At 40.2% G+C, this 20,066-nt stretch overlaps 2 protein-coding genes and 2 non-coding genes across 4 annotated transcripts; 3 read left to right on the top strand and 1 right to left on the bottom strand.

Annotated features, from left to right (window-relative positions):
- Nucleotides 1-36: 36 nt before the first annotated feature.
- LOC140280155 (15-hydroxyprostaglandin dehydrogenase [NAD(+)]-like) lies at nt 37-4,680 on the top strand. Its single transcript, XM_072375439.1, has 7 exons — nt 37-129; nt 426-553; nt 900-1,002; nt 1,153-1,249; nt 3,974-4,050; nt 4,131-4,285; nt 4,563-4,680. Exons 1-7 carry the CDS (start codon nt 37-39, stop codon nt 4,678-4,680), a joined length of 771 nt encoding a protein of 256 aa, XP_072231540.1.
- A 242-nt stretch (nt 4,681-4,922) lies between these two features.
- Nucleotides 4,923-4,995, top strand: trnav-aac (transfer RNA valine (anticodon AAC)). Its single transcript has one exon. It is a non-coding gene; the product is annotated as a tRNA-Val (tRNA).
- A 1,142-nt stretch (nt 4,996-6,137) lies between these two features.
- Nucleotides 6,138-6,210, top strand: trnav-aac (transfer RNA valine (anticodon AAC)). Its single transcript has one exon. It is a non-coding gene; the product is annotated as a tRNA-Val (tRNA).
- Nucleotides 6,211-8,482: 2,272 nt separating this feature from the next.
- LOC140280154 (15-hydroxyprostaglandin dehydrogenase [NAD(+)]-like) lies at nt 8,483-15,893 on the bottom strand. Its single transcript, XM_072375438.1, has 7 exons — nt 15,734-15,893; nt 13,421-13,544; nt 11,335-11,441; nt 10,850-10,946; nt 9,929-10,005; nt 8,938-9,095; nt 8,483-8,704 (listed from the first exon to the last, which is right to left on the bottom strand). Exons 1-7 carry the CDS (start codon nt 15,824-15,826, stop codon nt 8,584-8,586), a joined length of 777 nt encoding a protein of 258 aa, XP_072231539.1. The 5' UTR covers nt 15,827-15,893; the 3' UTR covers nt 8,483-8,583.
- Nucleotides 15,894-20,066: the final 4,173 nt, after the last annotated feature.

Genomic DNA, 20,066 nt, shown 5'->3' with positions numbered 1-20,066 from the left:
TTTTTCATATTTTTTTTATGTTATCAAGCAGCCGAAATGGCATTAAGCGGTAAGATTGCAGTGGTGACAGGCGCGGCTCAGGGGATTGGAAAAGAAATAACGGAGCAACTTTTGCAAAATGGCGCAAAGGTAAAGTTCTGTTTCCATTACAGTGCGTATTTGTGCCTTCACTGCGCCACATTGTGGCATCAGAGCTTATCGATATTAATGAGAAAAAAAGACAATTTTGTCATATGAACAGAGAGTAATTATATTGATTTCTCTCCTGTTTTGTATTATATCATTTGAAAATTATAATTGCTGATTATCTTTTTAACAATAAAGAATGCCGTTTGCCTGCACTCATTTAAACTGAAGCGTTGATGCAGTTACATATCTTGATAAAGGCATTGAGATATTCATTTGATGGACCTTCACCTGTGCAGGTCGTCCTCCTTGATGTGAATGAAACTGCAGGGAAATCTCTGAAGAAAGCCTTTGACAACCAGTTTGGACGGGACAGATGTGTGTTCAGACAGTGTAATGTAGAGTCAGAGGAGCAGATCAAACACTCTGCACACTTTCACAACATTTTTTTTTTTTTTAAAGACTGCATTACATTCAGACTTTCTATAAACTACTGATAAGATATCATGTTGATAGGATATGGCAACATAAACAAAGTTTAAGATATGAGAAGCTTCTGGTTGAATGGAATAGAAATATTATGGCTTATACTTTATTATACTGTAATGCTGTATGTACTCTAAAATAAGAAGTAAATAATTAAGCTATTTTGGACCAATTATAACTGTTTGAGGGGTAAAGGCAGGCACAAAAAACAAAGAGAAAACACACAGTTTAAAGTTCCCCCTCAGTTTAGAGATGAAATGTTTAAAACTGTGCTGTTGTCAAGATGTCTTTCAGAGGACAGTTGCAACCTTTGGAGGGATTGACATTGTGTGCAACAATGCCGGCATCTCGGATGAGGGCAAGTGGGAGAGAACTGTCTCCATTAACCTTGTACGAATATATTGTCTCACTTCATTACATTTCCTCAAATAACAGCTGACAGTCTTTGGATTCCATATGAGTATAGATTTCACGTCGTCTCTGAGCTGAAGCTCATTAAACTGTTCACACAAACACTATCATATCTATTATGTTATGCAGGTTGGTGTCATCCGGGTGACCTATGTGGCTCTGGAGCATATGAACAGGTTGACTGGAGGCCGGGGAGGAGTTGTAGTCAACATAGCATCCATGGCAGGTACAGACCATTTAACATTAACCATCCATTCATTTTCTTCTGTTTATCCAGAACTGGGTGGTGGGAGCAACAGTTTGAGAACAGATCTCCAGACATCCCTCTCCACAGCTACCCCCTCCAGCTCCACCTGGAGGTTACCAAGGCATCCCCAAGCTAACTAAGAGCTAACTTCTTCAGTAAATTCAGGGTTTGCACTGAAACCTCCCCTTTAGTCCATGAGCCAGACCACCAATCGCAATCGAAAGGGTGGGCAAATTATTGTTGCTATTTTATTATTCCTATATATGTCCAGATTATTAATTGGTATATGATAACCTTTGCAGAAGAGTAGCTTAACAATATTTATGGTATTCACATGGTAATATTTAATGGTTTATATACACATCCAAGGTCAAGAGGGCTAAGATGTAGTGAGTAAAGATGACATTAACATTATAGGTCTGCTGCTGACTTAACAAAATAATATAACCAACATCACTACTATTGTAATCACAACAAAACTTAAAAATTAACATTTGTTATTGTTTCAAATCAACTCAGAGGGCAGATGACTGGATGAAGCCTTTTGACCCAAGAGAAAGTGAGTTTGTCAGTATTTCAACAGGTACCTTTCCCCCTTCAGATATAGCAGGAGACCTTCTTGATGCTCACAAGATTGGCACAGAAGCATATGAGACATTCAAGCAGGATCACCTTGTAGACCAAAGATGACAAAGAAGAAACTGACAGGCTGACAGGAAGCTCTTCGCCCACATGGTCCTGGTGGCAGAGAGCCACCATCTCCAGATGAGTGATGTCCTTTCCCACCCATTAGGACCATTGCCATGGGCGTTTGCCAGTGGAGATGGGACACTTAGAAAACCAAGCAAAGCTGCTCTTGCCAGGGAGATGGAGAAGCAGGTCTTACCAGCAGAGACCATCCCTGAGCCATCTGCTACCATCATTGATGGGATGAGCCTGCTTCAGAAGATGAAGGTTAACGACCAGACCTTCTCTCAACTTGCAGACTCAGCCCTGACTCAAATCCTACATGAAGGAGCCAGAAGCCAGAGAATTGATGTGGTCTTCTATGTATATAGAGAGGACTCGATCAAGAATGCAGAGAGAGCAAACAGGGGGTGCACCACACCAATACAGTTCCAAAACATTGCACCAGGTCACCGGATCCAGCAATGGAGAAAGTTTCTCACCCCCTCAGCTAACAAGGCCAACCTTATACGATTCCTGGTGGCTGAGTGGAAAACACCCAAGTTGAGGGAAAAGCTGAAAGACAAGCAGCTCTGTCGCCAGTGAGGAAAACTGTTTGCACATCACCAACGATCAGTGGGCAGAGGTTGCATGTCTGCGGTCAAATCAAGAAGAGACAGACACAAGAATCATTTTGCATGCAGCTCATGCCGCAGAGGAAGGCTACACTGCTGTTGTAGTAGCAGCTGATGACACCAATGTGCTGGTGCTCTGCCTGGCATTCTCTGCTGATATCTCCTGTGCCATATTCCAGAAACGTGGAACAAAAAAACAGGGTAGGTACTTTGACATCACAAAGCTACGGCAGGGGCTGGGAGACGGTGTCTGTAATGTTCTGATTGGCATGCACACATACACTGGATGGGACACTGTGAGTGCCTTCGCTGGCCGTGGAAAGTTCAGCGCTTTGAAGCTTATCATGAGATCAGAGCTTTTTCAAAAAGTATTTAAAGAGCTCGGACAGTCCTGGGAACTATCGAACTGCCTCTTCATGCTTGCCAACTACCAGGCTCGCATCTGGTGAGCCAGTCTTCAGCAACATCCACAAGTCCCAAGCCCACTTGAGCATGGCTGGGCCAGAAATGACGATGTCAGCTCACTGTAGAATGGATGCAGGGATCTCCAGCCTCTGAGGCAGTGCTGCAACTGCTGTCCTGCAGCGCCAGCCGTAGATGTAAACTCCTAGAATGTCAGTGCATTAGCAGTGGATTGAAATGTACTGACCTCTGCAAATTGCAGACATGTGACAATCAACCCGAAAAGGATGATTATGACATGATCACAAATGCCGACCTGACTAAGTCTGATACTGAGGACTGAAATGGAGGTCTGATGTTTGTTGCAACCTGTAACACTAGAAATAAAGTACTGGCAGTATGCTTCAGATTATTTGTGACAGAAGGAGCAAGCTCTTTAGTTTATTTTAATTGTGTAAAACCTATTTTTTTCTTATTTGTTGTTGTTATTGCATGATAAGTAAAACACTCTAAAGACATATTTCATGTGTATGTTTATCACATTTTCATTCACATATTCCTGAGGTGAGTCTATTATTATTACAGTCGGGTCATGATAAAATGGAAAAACATCCTTGAAGTGATTTAGGCACTCTGAGTGGTCAACAAACAGCATATTACCGAACAAACACTATACACAGTTTTCAAGTTTCCACTCTACCGGTCCACCTATTCAACGCATGAAAACCACCATGAAGCTATCTGTTTGCAATGGTTATCATGCCAAACTCTTCACTAGAGACTTTACTCATTTTACAGAAACGTCTCCTCATTAACTTGGGGCCTTTTGGAAATAAACTCCTCTTTTATTCACATAGCTATTCACTTATTCACTTATACATTTTGACCTTTTTAACTTTGACTTTCACTTTACACACGTAGAGTAAACTGAGACTGGGGATTTTGTTATTCCCCGTATGTCCAATTTTTGACCCTGAGTGATATAACTTCTATCCCACAGGAATCAACCTATTATCAAGCTGTCCCGCTTACACAGCCACCAAGCATGGAGTGGTTGGCTTCACTCGAGCCATTGCAGTAAGAATAAATTAAAAATAAGAATAAAGAAAAATTTCTATTTTTTAGACTGGAGTGTGCAAGTTTATGTCTCTTGCAAGGCTGCTTCCACTGCATCGGGCTATGGGATATGTTTCAATATGATTTGCCCTGGTGCTGTTCAAACCAACCTCTTCTCCACCGTTTTTGACACCTTGGGACAATTCTCCCACCTTGCTGATGTAATCAAGAAAAGTACAGCAAAGGGGGTGTTGGAGTAAGTCTTTTATGTTAAAATCAAAATCCTTGACAAAGAGGTAACAACACCAGTGAGAATGGACCATCTTCATTTCACAGAAGCAGAAACAGCTGATTGTCTGCGTCATTAGTTATATAAGTAACATGTTTGGTATGTCAGAATTTGTTTTTGGTTGTGTTTTTGCCAAACTGTTGTTTTGTTTGTTTTTTTCTTATAACCAGATAATTCGAACAAAGTTGAAGTAAATTATCTTGTAGGATATTTATTCTGTTGAACTATCTGTTTTTAATTTCAGTGTGTCTGACGTAGCTGAGTGCATCCTGGAGCTGGTAACCGATGTGACAAAAAATGGAGAGGCCCTCATGGTGAACCCTAATGGGAAGAAATACATGACCTTTCCCACATTTACCTGATAGCTCCTGACAAAGAGACTGTAACATTATTGAACCCTGTTAATAAAACTGGAAGCATCGCATTATGTGTATGCACTAAATGTTGTTGTTTATTGAAACTTAAAAGCTTTATGGAGTTAAGATTTCGGATTTGATCGATTTTCAGTCTGTTAAAACTTTTATTAAGTGTTATTTGAACCATAATAGTAACCTAATCCTGTGAGTTGTTTGTGTAGTTGTTGTTTGCAGTAAATACGCTAGAAGTTTCCGTAGTGTAGTGGTTATCACGTTCGCCTAACACGCGAAAGGTCCCCGGTTCGAGACCGGGCGGAAACATGTTTTTACACCGTAAATGTAGAATCTAATAATATATCTGATACCCATGACCGAGTAGAACAAGCCGCAGAGAGTTTTCCTGCATACTCTGCCGTGGACGTAAACCCCCAGTTCCATGAATGAACAGCGGACGTAACCGCCCGCCCGGTTTCTTAAGGTGTGGGGGATTGAGGGTACGTCAACCGGTTGGGACATATAAGGCAGTGTCGCTGATCGTTTAGTTTGGGAGCCGCTGATCTACATAATAAAAGTTATTTGTAGTGGCAGTCACATCAACAATGATCAGGTTATTTTGGCACAAAGCATCAAATGGCAACAAATATGTTTAGTTGTGAACACGGTCCCTTTACAAATAATAGTAATAAGGAGTCTGTTACATCAATCCGTTGCTTTGCATCCTCCGACAGATCGTGGTGGCCTACGCCGAACAGCTCCGCTATTTCCTTTATTTTTTCATCCATTTAATAAATAGCTTTCAATGGACTCGAACGGGATGTTGATGGTTGGTCGTCCGACAGATTCACACAAGCTCATCAATATTTGAATCTGTGACGGCAGAGTATGCAGCCAAGCTCTCTATGACTTGTTCAACTCGGTCATTGGCATCAGACTCAGATATATTATTAGATTCTACCTGCTCAGCTAATTCAATCAGTTTTTGCATAATTTGAGGGAGCGCCATGATCTGTGATGTGTCCTCTAAAGACCCGGCAATTCAATCAATTTCCCTGGCACATTTGCAATGTAATGTAATGCAGATGTGCACACCGCCCCCTAGCTTTATCAGCAGGGAGCTGAAGAAGAGCCGACGTCACTCTGCTGCGCCGCTCAGATTGCTTTTTCGTTTTTCGAATTATGGGCAGTACTTTGCGGACAGACCATGAAAACGAAAAAGCAAATATGTGCAGTATTGAAGAAGAAAATGCAAATGTAAATGGATTACTAATTTTATTTATGACTCCAATAATGCAGCCACATTCTTAAAATGAAAAAGCATTTCTTCAAATGCATTCTAATTTAAATTATGGTCACGATTCGCTTCCATAGTCCCTGCATGTAGTTGCTGCTCCTTGATTGGATGGTTGGTTGGACCGTGGGTGGGCACCGGCAGAGTATAGAGTATATACTCGCATCAGTGTGTAGTTTCCGTAGTGTAGTGGTTATCACGTTCGCCTAACACGCGAAAGGTCCCCGGTTCGAGACCGGGCGGAAACATGATTTTAGTCCATTTATAGATCATAGGTACATACAACTGCACAAGAGAAAACAGTTGAATGCTACAAACAAGTAGCCCTGTAATTGACTGGCGACCTGTCTGGGGTGTACATTGTCTGTGTATCTTACTATGACAGCTGGGGTGAGCTAATGCCCCCCACTCCGGCAATGATCCTGAGTTGGATTACGTGAGTATGGAAAAAGGTAGGATACAAACAATCGCTAGTTTGGCTGTATAGTATGTAATTAACTGAATTAATTCTGAATACATCTTTAACTATCATTTTTATCCATCCATCCATTTTCTATACCCGCTTAATCCGTCGGTCGGGTCGCAGGGGGGCTGGAGCCTATCCCAGGGCCACACAGAGACAAACAAGACAAACAACCATATTCACACTCACTCCTAAGGACAATTTTAGAGACACCAATTAATCTAACAAGCATGTTTTTGGACAGTGGGAGGAAGCCAGGTACTCCGGCTTCTACCCTCTCGCAACAAGGAAGAGGACCTTGTGTAATTTAGTGGATATACCTGATCGGCATCCATTTTATTGTCCATTGATTGTATGTTGCTCAGGAGGATGGTCGATATATTTTTGTCCCTCGTAGCTTGCTAGGCGTCATAGTTGCTACACGACACCCCGTCTGCCATGTTTCCTCCTTGGGCTGGCAACTTCACTCCCTTGCACTGCAGCTCAGGGAAGTAAGAAGCTAAAAATGGTTAAAATTCACCTCGTGATTGACTTCTCATTTGTATAGTATTTATCTTTTTTTTTTTTTTTAAACATACTTTAATAATGAACAACACCGAACTTATAGAGCACAGGGAGTCTTGCAAAGGCTAACATGCTGTGTATAAGATTTAGTGCCATCTAGTGGTGAAGTGTGAGACTGTAACAAGTGTCTGGTTTGTCTCATGGGATACTGTGAAAACAAGGCAACATAGTGTATCGCCATGGTAATGGATTCACACTGTATCCAGTGTATGGCTCAATCTAAGTTTTAAAAACAAAACAAAAATATCTTTATTTTTACATGATTCAACACAAATCAAAACATCATGATCAATATAACATTGTATGTCTGACAATACATGCCCATAATGCAACAGCCTGGAACTTTACTGGGCTCATCCTTGTACATGAACATGTTCTACCTATTCTCCAAGCTTCATAAACAACTCAAGAAGCATAAATGATTCAAACAACTGACACATTTTCTAATCAAACAAGGACATCAAATAGTGAAGAGACGGAAATAAAGTTTTTTTTTCTACGAAATCTTTCACATTTCCCACTTTTAAAGACATGCAGTCATGTGAAAAAGAAAGTGCACTCTTTCAATTTCAAGGTTGTATGTATTATGTATATGTATTAGGATTTTCTTTAACTATTTTATCAATCTGGTCCTCACCAGGTCTTAAACTAAAGTAAGTACAACCTCAAATGAACAATAACACATGACATATTTAGCCCATTTGCACCTTTTATTGGGTATTTTTATTGCTTTATTTACTACTTATTTTATCTTATTAAATAATAAATTGACGTTGAATGTCTTGTATTGTATGTCTGCTCTATATGCCTCTTTAATTACCCCCTGGGGATAAATAAAGTTTTTTTAATTGAAAATTAATTTGAATTCAATTGAATTCAATATCACAGGATGTCCAGAAGCAGTGTGTGCAAAACTGTGTGGATTATCAGTGTCTCACATTGTTGTTTAGGAAATCTGGCCAACTTGTCTTTACAATTCTGTTTCAGTTCTCTTTACTGTCACATCATAGCATTTCCATCAGGCTGAGGTCTGAATTTTGGGTTATTGCAACACCTTGATTCTTTTCATCTTCAGCCATTTAGTTGCAGATCTACTGCTGTACTTGCTGTGTGACTTAATTTCAGTCAATATTTATTTGTCCAACAGATAGCCTCACATTTTGACTGTAGAATACATCAGCAGACAGAGACCTTCATGGTCAACTCCATGAGTCTAGGTCCTGTGACTGCAGAACAAGACCAAATGATCAGCTCTCCACCACTATGCTTGACAGTTAGTATGAGGAGTTTATGCTGATTTGATTAGCATAAACTCCTGGCTGCGACTGCAGAGTTTTCATTATCTAATGATACATGAAACCTTCAAATTGAAAGAGGATGTACTTTCTTTTTCACAAGAATGTATTAATAAATGTATCTGTTTAGTTGTTTCAACTAGCATCAAAACAAATATCAGCGAAGAAGAAAACTGCAGATGCTGAAAACAACCAGGATGAAAGAAACTGTTTGCACTTTTATTTGCAGGAGTCAGTCCAGTCAAGTTTCGCTACGAATTTAGTTGCGACTTATAGCACATGGTTGTTGTCATTAGCTCCTACTGAACAAAGGATGGAAACTTCACATATGTTTTTCCTTTCGGTAACACCAGGAGGGCCTCACCATTTTTTGTCTCATCTTTTGCCAACTCCAGGAAGCACTCGGCCACTTCAGAGACACTGCATCAAAAAGGTACAGTGGCATCAATGAGCATGCATGCACACAGTATTATTCATGGTCATTAATGAGAGGTTACAGGCGTCTTTATGGGTCTAAGAAATGACAGTCTTGGAATTAGATTTGCACTTGTACTTCAAGAAATGTAAGCTACCTCCTGCAGAAGGAACGCCAGTTGAGAGTCAGTAGTGCACAGAAACAAATGCTTAGCGAAGCAAGCAAAGCAAAGACTCACGTTAAAATCCCAAGCTTTTCCTCCAACTTCTGTGCTGCATCACCCAGGTGAGAAAATTGTCCCAGTTTTTCTGGGATGCTGCTCAAAAAGTCAGTTTGCACAAAACTAGGGCAAAGGACATTGAACCGTATACCGTAGCCTGAAGCCTCAGAGGCAGCCTGGAAGAAGGAACACAACATTACTGAGACACTGAGACCAGATCCAATCAGACCAATTATTTAAAAAAAAGAAAGAAAGCTGGCTTGTGATCCAGCCCATGTCCAAAATATAACAATTTAATCTACATTTCACAAATGAACATTTGGAAAAACAGAAAACTTAAATGGTTTTTAAGTCTAATTGTTACATTTTCAAACAGATGATCAGAAAACAGAACTTCGTGTCTGGACTCTAGCTATCAGGTGCTGTTGCAATATGTTCTCTCCAATTCTGGAACGGGTGTTGACAAGTGTTGCCAGTTTGGTGGTCCTAGATTAGATTTAAGCTGTCTTGAAAAATAAACAAGAATGTCTGTAAGACAGTGTTATCTTTGTCCTGGTTTTGGTGCTTCACCAGATGCCTGCCCCCCCCCCTCCCTTTCTTTTTCTTTTTAAATGTCAGCACTCCATCTCAACTTTGAGGCTAACCAAATACAGATCTGAGTGGCAGAAGGGCCACACAGAAAAATACAGATGTGGTCTGCAGTGGACTGTCCTACATGAAGCAACAATCAGTAGAGGACTAACATTCTCATTGTGTGAATATTAGCTGCTTGCTTCTCACATAAGTATGTACAAATAAACTCTCTCAGAGGTTTTCTAAGATCCTGTTGACTCTTAAGATTCCTTCACATTCCTTCATATCATTAGGAGTAACAGAGAACTGCTCTGCTGGATCTGAAAAGGTATCACCATCATATCCAATCATTTCTGGACCTGCTCACACACTTTTTCATCTTTTCTTATTTTAGTTCTAATATATTTTTTTGCGATTGTATTTACACATTCCTTACCCCCATGGCTCGAGTGAAGCCAACCACTCCATTCTTGGTAGCCGTGTAGACAGGACAGCTCAGAAAAGGGCCGATGCCTGCAAAATATCCATTATATCTGTCAGGATTTCCATCAGGTTTCTGACATTCACATTTTCACATTACCAATGCCTGTCTGTATGCTGTTGCTGTGCTACATTCAATAGTCATACATACTTATTAATTTTTTTTGTAGTAGCTACTTGCTTTATTCTGTTTTCTTTGCACTGAATGATTTTTAGTTACCCTGAAATTTTTTTTTAAAAATACTCCTGGTTTCCAAGCTTTTGAATTCCCACTATAGCTCAGTTTGTGTATTTGTTTTGGGCTTCATTGGATATGTGAAGATGTCGTCTACTTTCCAGCAACATAAACATGTTTCTGAAAAACACAAGTGTGTGAGTGAAGATAATGACTGGTTTTATTACTCAACCAGCTAATAAACTCTTGGTAAAAGGTTGTATCACAGGGTCTGTGGATTACGGATTAGTCACAAGTCTAACATACTCATAAGGCCGTTGACTGAATCATCTGCCATGTCAGTACAACTGCTTTTTAAAAGGATGCAATGAACAGTTGTAAAACATTTAGAAACACAACAGAACTGCAATATCACATAACAGTCAAAAGATTTCAAACTGCATCACATTTCCAGAACTGACGCATTTCAAAGCAGAAAAGAGGATTTTCCTTTTATGAGTAATCAGAAACAAATTACTCACTTACAGAAACAAAACTGATTTCCAATCAGCCCAACTACAGCTATAAAATTACCTCAATTTGTCATAAATTGCCTGACAGTTCTCCTCAGAAGTAATGTAATTACTGTAAGGTGATAGAATTTTTAATTATAGAGAATGAAGTATTATTGTACACTGTGGAGCGATAAATCGTGGGCTTTACCTGCCATAGATGCTACGTTGATGATAATTCCTCCCCGACCTCCAGTCAGCTTGTTCATGTGCTCCAGACCAACATAAGTCCCCCTGATGACGCCCATCTGTAACACACAGTTTATTTAGGTGACCATCCTGGCAGAATATATAAATATCCTCTGATAGTGAGTATATAAGGGCTGTTATTTATGAATAAGAGGTGTGGATGAAAAACACAACTGATGGAAATTGTTGTGGTTTTCAAACTGTGACCTTTTAAGAAACCGGAAAAACAAGCACGTGCCAATGAATGTTGTAAAATGAAATGGAAGAAGATTAATTTGATCAATTAAACTGTCAAGGTGCTTAAAAATGTCTTTACATAACAATAACTGATCCATTTCTTTTAAACAGAATGTGAATCTTAAAATTTGAGACACCAGAAATATGTTGCGTTGTTAGTGATGCACAAAGTACAACAATGTGCAGTTTGTTGCTCTTTCTGCTTCCTACCAGGTTTATGGAGACTGCTTTCTCCCATGCACTCTCATTCAAGATGCCGGCATTGTTGCACATCAGGTCTACTCCTCCGAAGGTCTCTACCGCTCTCTGAAAGGCAGCTTGAGAGAACAAAAACGAAAAACTACAATAAACTTTTGGTTTCGCAAACCAAGTGCGCTTCCCCAAATGTGCAGTGAGCTCGAAGGGCTCTCTCTTTTTCTAGTGTTGCAATATTCAGTATTGAGCTGCAACAGTTAGCCCAACAGTTGACGGAGATGATAGTTTGCATCTTCAATTTCTCCCGTGTAACAGCATTTCCCTTTGAAAAGATCTTCTTTTACCAAAATGTCGTTTTTTGTCCAAAGAGGTTAGTTTGCTGATTCCCTGAATTAACACCTGTGGGTTTGCTCTGTATTACAGATGTCCAGCTTTGCCAGCTTTGACATGTATTTTGTCTTGGTTGAGGCAATTGCAGAAAACCAACTCACGCAGACAGAATGTGACCAAAGCAAGAAGTGTTGCAAGAGTTCTTCCACCTCACACACAAACGGTCCTTTTCAACTCCAGTCCAAACTACAGCCTAAACTGCAGCCTTTGTGTTTAATCAGATGTAGCATCCATAAACTCAGAAGAGGCTGTTGCACCAAAGGTTTCTCAAATCCAGCCATATTCTGCAAGATCCTGCACAAGAAAATACATCTGGGAAGGTTTAAATGAGGCAGACATGGGATCTCTGTGTTTTATAGCTGCTGACGCTGATTAATCATTTCAGACTTTTAAAAAAATCTAAATTCTCTTCTTTCACTCCCTGGTCCCACATCTGAAATATCCTGGTCCAAGATGTGACTCTCTGTGCCAGCTGCTGTGGGTGTGTGTTTGTAACTAAGTCTAATTAGTCACTCAAATATGTCACTGAAGTATGCACGTTTCATAAGAAAGCTGTTGTTGAAAGCTGTGAGATCTTCCCATGTGACAGCCACTAACTCAGTGTGGAACAAACCAGCTGTGTGGTCAGACGCCATGTCCTCACAGTGCAGAAACAATCTGAGCTTTACGTGTTTAATGTTGCGATGGTATCTGTCATCACATTATTTAGCTCAGGGCTGCAAACCCAGCTGAGATTCAAACCAGGAGTCTTTTTGCCATTGCTCACCACCACACCAGCATTCAGCCCAAATACCATGTATTCCTAAAATGAACAACAAGCTCAATGTTTATATGTATGTATATGTGTTTAAGAGTGTTTTTGCTCTGCAGTCCTCATCCAGCTATTTCATACCCACTTTCACTACAGTTAAATTTGCACACCTCAAAGTTAACAGGGTGTGGTTCTCCACCTGGGATTAAATGCTACCTGATAGGAACATTTTATCCTGAATTAATCCAGACTTTGTGAGCTCTGGTTTCTGTGAATACCTGTTGTTTGAAAGGTAAGAAACACTTAGTGCAGACGTTGTGGGATTGAGTGGTTTCATGTTTCTAGGTGTGTTTATTTCAGCAAATATTAGTCCAGATCTGCTGCTCCTTTTCCACACAGCATGGGTACAGATGAGTCATCAAAAAAGAACTTCCTGCGGTCAATTGTCCTTGACCTTTTTTTTTAATTTTTTCGGAAAACTTTATAGGCTTAAGAAAAGACGGCTTCAGATCAGACAACTGGGCAGCAATGAGAAATCAAACACACTTAACTAAGCTGTGGTATAAACAAAGATTTAAAAGTATTCCACATAAAGTGCTTTAGACACTTTGCCTGAGGTGTTTTTTCACATTTCACAAAGGACACATCAGGGGATATAACATAAAATCTTACTTCTTAATAAAGACTGCTCATTTAAAAAAAGAAAAAGAAAAAAGCCACAAATAATGACATTTGTTGTCATCTGAATCCCCCCCCCCTTTCTTTTTCCGAAAGCGTGGTCCAGTGTTCCCTAAGGCCAAAGAGACGGAAGCATCTGAGCTCCCTTCCTTAGTATTCAGAGAATCCAACCAGCTCTCGTGATGGCTGCCTTTTAGACACTTCACTCATTTCACGGTCCGGAGGGTTCCTAAGCAGAAAAGACTATTTGAGCAGACCTTGTGTTTGAGAGGTGTGCGTTACCTTTAATCTGCTCCTCTGATTCCACATCACATTTCAGGAACAACGCTTTTCCTGCTCCGTGCTGGTGATTCAGGGCCTCTGTTAAACTCTCTCCAGCAGTTTCATTTACATCCAGAAGGGCCACCTGTACAGGGGAAGGACAGATCTGATAAGATGCTCTGTGGTCAAATGCAAGGGCGTAACCATGGTTTAGACATTGGGGGGGTCCAAGAAAAACAAAATTGTTGAGTGCATTATCTACAATTCTTTATTTATATATGAAAAATTGGACATTTAGAACATAGTTTAGAGGACTACATTGACCATGTAAATAAGTTTTTTTATTTTGAAAGGGGGCGGAAGTTTATTTTGTTGATTCTGTGTTGGATTTCCTGTTCTGGTACAATCTGCTCTGTTGAGCTTGGCGCGGTTGAGCAGCGGCTCCGTCAAAAGTAGAAGTCCAACGTAAAGATAACGAGAGCCGCTGCTGAGACGGCGGCGCGCCCGGTGGGTCACTCTCATTGACTGGAGTGTTAGCATCAACAACGGCGACCGCGGCGCAGCCGTTACGTCCCCGGTAAAACACGGAAATAAATTGAAAATAAATAAGACATAACAAGAGACCGATCCCTTGACAGGGTTCATAAAAGGAGAACATGCATTTTACATATTTTCTTCTGTATATTGGGGGGGACAGGTTGGTATTTTCTCAATATTGGGGGGGACACGACCCCCCCAAAGAATGCGTGGTTACGCCATAGGTAAAATGTGTCACACGTTTTAAGCAAGTGTTAAGTTTGTTTTCTCAGCTCAACTTTACAATAAACTGAAAACCTCAGAGGGGTAAAGTTTGCAACTATATTGTGTATTTCTGTTTATTCTGTATTTCGGTTTACGTCAGATACCCATACGGTATGCTACAGGGGAAGAGTGGGGGAAGATGAGCCATTTTTCACTTGAGGCAGAATTCAAATTAAAGCCTTCAATCCAATTTCAGGATGTTTATTATCAGTTTTAATAATCAAATGTAATTAGAGACTAAGAATTCTGAAGATATGGCTTCTGGAAAACAAAAAAAAAAAAGCTTCTGCGACTCAGTTTGTTCCAGCTCAGTGGTATGTTGCACTGTATGGGGGTCGATAGACCATCTAACCGAATCTAAATCAAACCCATGAGAAATGTTAAAAAATACCATACCTCTTTAAAAACTACGTTGATAGTCTGTGTTTGTTTTACAAATGGTCTTATTTATTTTTTCTGGAAGACTATTTAACAAAAAATAAAAAAATAACTGCTCGCCATTCCTAAAAATTAAGTTCAAGACATTAAGGATACAATGGATCCATAAACTAAAACAGGTCTACACAACGGAACGAATCACCATGAGCCTGCAGCCAAAGTTTGAAAAGAAAGCAACTAAAAGTTAGCCCTAGAGTTGTGATCTTCCCCAAAAAATAAAGATTGTTGAAAAAGTTAGATAAACCCTGGATAGGACTATTTAAATAAATGTCCCTGAAACTGATAAACATTTTAGTCAAACAACAAGCCAGAGTCAAAAGCTGCTGCCCAAAAAAACCTTGGCATCCTGTATTCTGCATCGGATCCAAAAACAACCCTTCCTTCACTCTTAGGAAATTGCAAACACTACAACAGCCATTACAAATGGATTGACCAACACTTCATGCATCACCCCTGCATTGTTCCCCCTTCTTTTCTTACAGCATGGTCCTGTGTTTCCTATGATCAAAGACAGTGAAGTCATCCGAGCTCCTTTCCTGTGCATTTAGAGAATCCAACCGGCTCTTATGGTGACTGGGTTATGTAACAAGTTGTTGGTCCTTTAACATATGTTTGCTTTGATGAGCCAAAAACAAAAGAAGACACATTAGAGGGCTGCAACTCAGACACATATTTTGCCCCTGGCTCCTCTTACTGCGCTCTGCCCTATACTTCTTTTTGTTCTTTTTTAGTTAATGAAAGTATGTTTTTTGGAGTCTAATTACAAAAAACGGGGGTTGAACTGGGCAGACGTTTTCTTCTGCAGTTTACAGAGGAGGAATCCTGGAGTCATTTCCCTGCCTTTGATAATGCAGACTAAGAATGAACCAAACAAACAGCTTTGCTATTCTAACTGATAGTAACACGGTCATCTGACCTTGCGTAGCATTGAACCTCCATGACCACTGAGAGAGTGGTCGTGAATCGCAATTCTTGAGTGTCGGCCAGTGATTTGTTTGAACCTACTTTTCCTTTATCCTTTGCTTTGTTCCTGGCTAAATCTTTGTTTTAAACCCACGACACCAAACAGACATCTGGACTAAGGCAGAACTCTACCTTGGCACCGTTTTGCAGAAGGATCTCCGTTACTGCTCTCCCGATGCCCATCGCTGCTCCAGTCACCACTGCGATTTTACTCTTTAAAGCCATTTCAGTTGCTCGGTAAAAATGAAAACAGGAGTACGTTGGTCGTTTGAAGCCTGCCGGGGGGAGAGAAAAAGAAATGTGGATCTTGGAGAAGTTGGTCGACGTCCTGTCGCCGCCTACAATATTTGTGCGGGCTCAAACATGCTGGTGAGGGCTTAAATACCAGGCGGGGTGAAATTGGTTTTATATTCGACATTCGCCAAATTTTCCGGCGTAGTAACTTTAATAGCGTCACGAAAACCGCACCAATTCTACACTGATTACTCATGACTTTGAAAACAAAAAAAGAAAAGGTGTTCCACATTGACCACATATTCTACCTAAAATCTTAGTTGCACTTTTTCGATGGTCCCTGAGCGTTCTGCCTGCAGTAAGGCACTAAGATATATATTCAGTAGTGTTGGGAACTTTGACTCTTTTGGCTGAATCGGATCGTTTACTCTCGAACAGTAAATTGAACGAATCTTTGAACGAATCATTTCGTTCATTTTTCCAGCAGGTGGCGCTGTAGCCCTACTGTGGGCGTTGCACAAAATGCCCACGGTTCTAAACACTTAACACTGAAGGAAACAGAGTTTGCTTCAGCTGAGCTAACAAAATACAATACACAAAATGCCACAAACAATTCAAACCATGTGAAAACCTGGGAAAGCAAATACACAATAAGGTGACTCGTGTCTGTATCCTCCCTGCCATTGTTGTTTAAAGCCCGACACTGACTCAGTAGCTGTCACGTGACAAATTAACGAACGAGAACGATCGTTCAGCCCTGTCACGTGACAGCTGGTAGAGAACAAGTGAATGTCAAACTCACATTGATTTTGACAATTAGTAACACAATTAAGTGAGAAAAAAAGTAACAATAAGTTCCCTAAAATGTTAAATAGTGCATTTATTGTGTCTTATTATTATTATTATATTATTTTATGGTAGAGTATAACACAAAATCAATATGTTGATATAATTTTCAAAAGTATCTATTCACATTATTACATTATCATTTATCTATTTACACACAACACTATACATATCTACAAGAACCGAAGACCACTAATTAATTATGATTTCATGACAAATGAATGAACATCACAAATCAGACATCATTCATTTCCTCCTTCGTTTCTCTGTCTACAGTAGAGCCCTGTGCGGGACTGTTTTCTTCACCCCGCTCCCGCTGAATTTCTGACCATTGCCACCGCAACGTGTGTGTTACTCCCGGCCGCAGCCGCAAAACTTTGAGAATTTATGCCCACACAATAAAAGAAATGCATTGATTTTGTGTCTTCTCCCGTCCCGCAGGAGAAAACGCGTCATTTTATAGGCTATTAATAAAGAGATTCACGGACAATTGAGAAACTTCTCCAAATATCACACTTGCCTTGCTTTGTCTTTGTGCTGTAAAGACCTTCTTTGAGCTTCCTTTCCACATCATTTATTGGCATCCTGTCGCTAGGCTACAACCCGATCTCACAGTGTTTTTAGCCGCCAGCAGTTGAGTTGTGAACGAATCAAAACTGTTTCCTGTGCGAGGAGCCATAACCCGAGGAGTTGACTCGTGAACGAATCAAAACTGTTTCCTGTGCAAGGAGCAGTAACCCGAGGAGTTGACTCGTGAACGAATCAAAACTGTTTCCTGTGCGAGGAGCCGTAACCCGAGGAGTTGACTTGTGAACGAATCAAAACTGTTTCCTGTGCGAGGAGCCGTAACCCGAGGAGTTGACTCGTGAACGAATCAAAACTGTTTCCTGTGCGAGGAGCAGTAACCCGAGGAGTTGACTCGTGAACGAATCAAAACTGCTTCCTGTCCTGCTGACTGAGCTTATGCAGCTGCAGCCTGCCATGTGGCGAGAGAGGGTACTGCATGGAAATGAATGAATCATTTCTGTTTCCTGTCGTGCTGACTGAGTTTATGCAGCAGCCGCCTGTCATATGGGGAGGAAGGGTACTGCGTGAAAACGAAGGAATCACTCACTGAAACTACTCGTTACTCCCGAGTCATATAAACGATTAGTTAATAATGAACTAATCGTTCGCGAACGACACATCACTAATATTCAGCGCGGTTACTTTTCTCTTTCGCCAGACTTAATTATTCTGGTGAGTTGATAAAGCCTTTGAAATTTTAGTCTTAGTTTTGTGTACAAAATTATACCGTCTTGAGGGTAATTGGTGCGGTTTTCGTGACGCTATTAAAGTTACTACGCCGGAAAAATAGGCGAATGTCGAATATAAAACCAATTTCACCCTGCAAAAATATCATTTGTTTTTTTCTCCCGTCGAAACAGAAGCATTTTATCACCACTACATTTCAGCCGTTTTAGATAAAAGAATTGGAACTAATGCAACTCGAAGACTACTCGTGTTTTCAATCTATTATATATAGATAAATGGATGTTTCATGTTTGAACCTGTGTTGTTACTAAAGAAGTTATATATATCATAGAGCAAAGCCCAAGTTATCACCAGAACCTTGTCACTACCCTTCAGCCTTCAGTTTCTATCAGTTTAATGGTGGATAATATGTATGCCGTGGGGTATAGAGAGTCAGTAGCAGCTTGTGATATCTGTCATTTTATGTTTGTATTGTTGTCAAACTGTAATCCTGCGTAAAACTTACATATTTTTAAATGGGGTTTGTCACACGCGCCGCTTGGAGGCTACGTTCTCAGACGGTCACTGCTATAGGCGGATGTAGCCACTAGATGGAGGTAGAGAGTCGTGTTACTTAATTATCTGTAGGGACGTTTGTCATTGACTTCCACTCTTTAACTTGTCGTGAATTAATTTATTTTTTTATTTCTATGTAGAAACCTGGGGGGAAAACTGTGTGGCAGCTAATAGGGATATAAAGTAATGAATTCAACAAACAAAACTTGAACTGCCTTGTTATCAGTGGGACAGCTTTAGAGTAACGTTGTGTAACAATCACTGACATCTTTGGTCAAACCATCTTGCAACGAATTGCATCCATCTGCAGGGTAAACCGCCTGTTGTAGAGAGAACAAACAACCTCACAGACCTTTTGATCTTCACCCGTGATTTCCATCCGGAAAAAGCCACAGCAGCATTTGTTCCTGATTTCTGCATTCGTCCATCCCAAAATCACCTCATGTTTTCACTGCTTTGACAAGGTCATTTGACACATTGTTTGCTGTTCTTGCGATACATATTAAGTGTGATAGTTCATTTCTCAAATGTAAACCCTCAAACTTCTGTCTATTCACAGCCACAACTTCCTCCACTTTATCCTTATTCATCGCTCTCTGAACAGTGCTCTTCTTATGTGCTTTTTATGGAGGAATATGGTCGCTCACCCATGTTGAAGGACCTGCTGGGTTAATAGATATAAAGTTTCTCATGCTAGGTAATAGAAATAGAACCATTCATATAGAAAAGTGATTACAGAGTAGTTGTTAATGTTAGTTTGTTGATGTTACACATCACAACTTTAAAGGAAGTTAAAGTGAAACAGGTCATATTTAAGCGCTTTTTCTAACATGAGACGGAGTGCACTAACTGGACCCCTTTATGGAGACTGCTCCACAACCAAGGCTTTGTTGGCATGGGTCTTGAACTTTCTCTTGCTATAGTCTGGAGCTTTGAGAGGTCCAGTGGAGTGGTAATTTAAAAAATCAAGGGGCAGTGAGACTAATAAAGTCACCACCAGCAAAATTGAACAACACATCCACAAGACTGATGCATCCCCTTGGAAGACCTCCAGCATAACTTGTTATGTGTGTTTTCCTTCTGTGAAACAAATACAGGCCTGTAAGATGCAGGCCTCGGAAACGTGTCACTCAAGCAGAACAGAGCAGAGACCATATTTATACCGTCAAACACCGGAGAAGTCTGAATGGTGTGATCATACACAACCAGCCTACTTTTCAAGTAATCTGTGTTGGATACAACTGTTAGCTCTTTCTAGCATACCTAAAACTATCAATAAGGCTAGCCTGCTTAGCATTAACTAGAATGTCAGAAAAACCAGTTGCACCATATTATAATATAATATAATATATATATATATTACATACCCTTGCTGGTTTGGTCAAATTTATTACTTATTTAGCTTTATTCTAATCCAAAACACAGGGTTGTTATGCTTAAAAATAAGTATGAAAAACTGTCCCTAGTTTGGCTCAGTGGCAGTAAGTGATAGAGCATCAACTGCATTCCTCCCAATCACCTCTACAGCCCTTGTAAGTAAATATAGTAAGCTACTTTATGACTCACAATCTAAGGA

The sequence above is a fragment of the Leuresthes tenuis genome, unplaced genomic scaffold, assembly GCF_036924035.1.
Source record: "Leuresthes tenuis unplaced genomic scaffold, fLeuTen1.0.hap1 SCAF_21, whole genome shotgun sequence".
Classification (NCBI taxonomy): Eukaryota; Metazoa; Chordata; class Actinopteri; order Atheriniformes; family Atherinopsidae; genus Leuresthes; species Leuresthes tenuis.
This window is presented reverse-complemented; position numbering and strand designations above follow the sequence as displayed.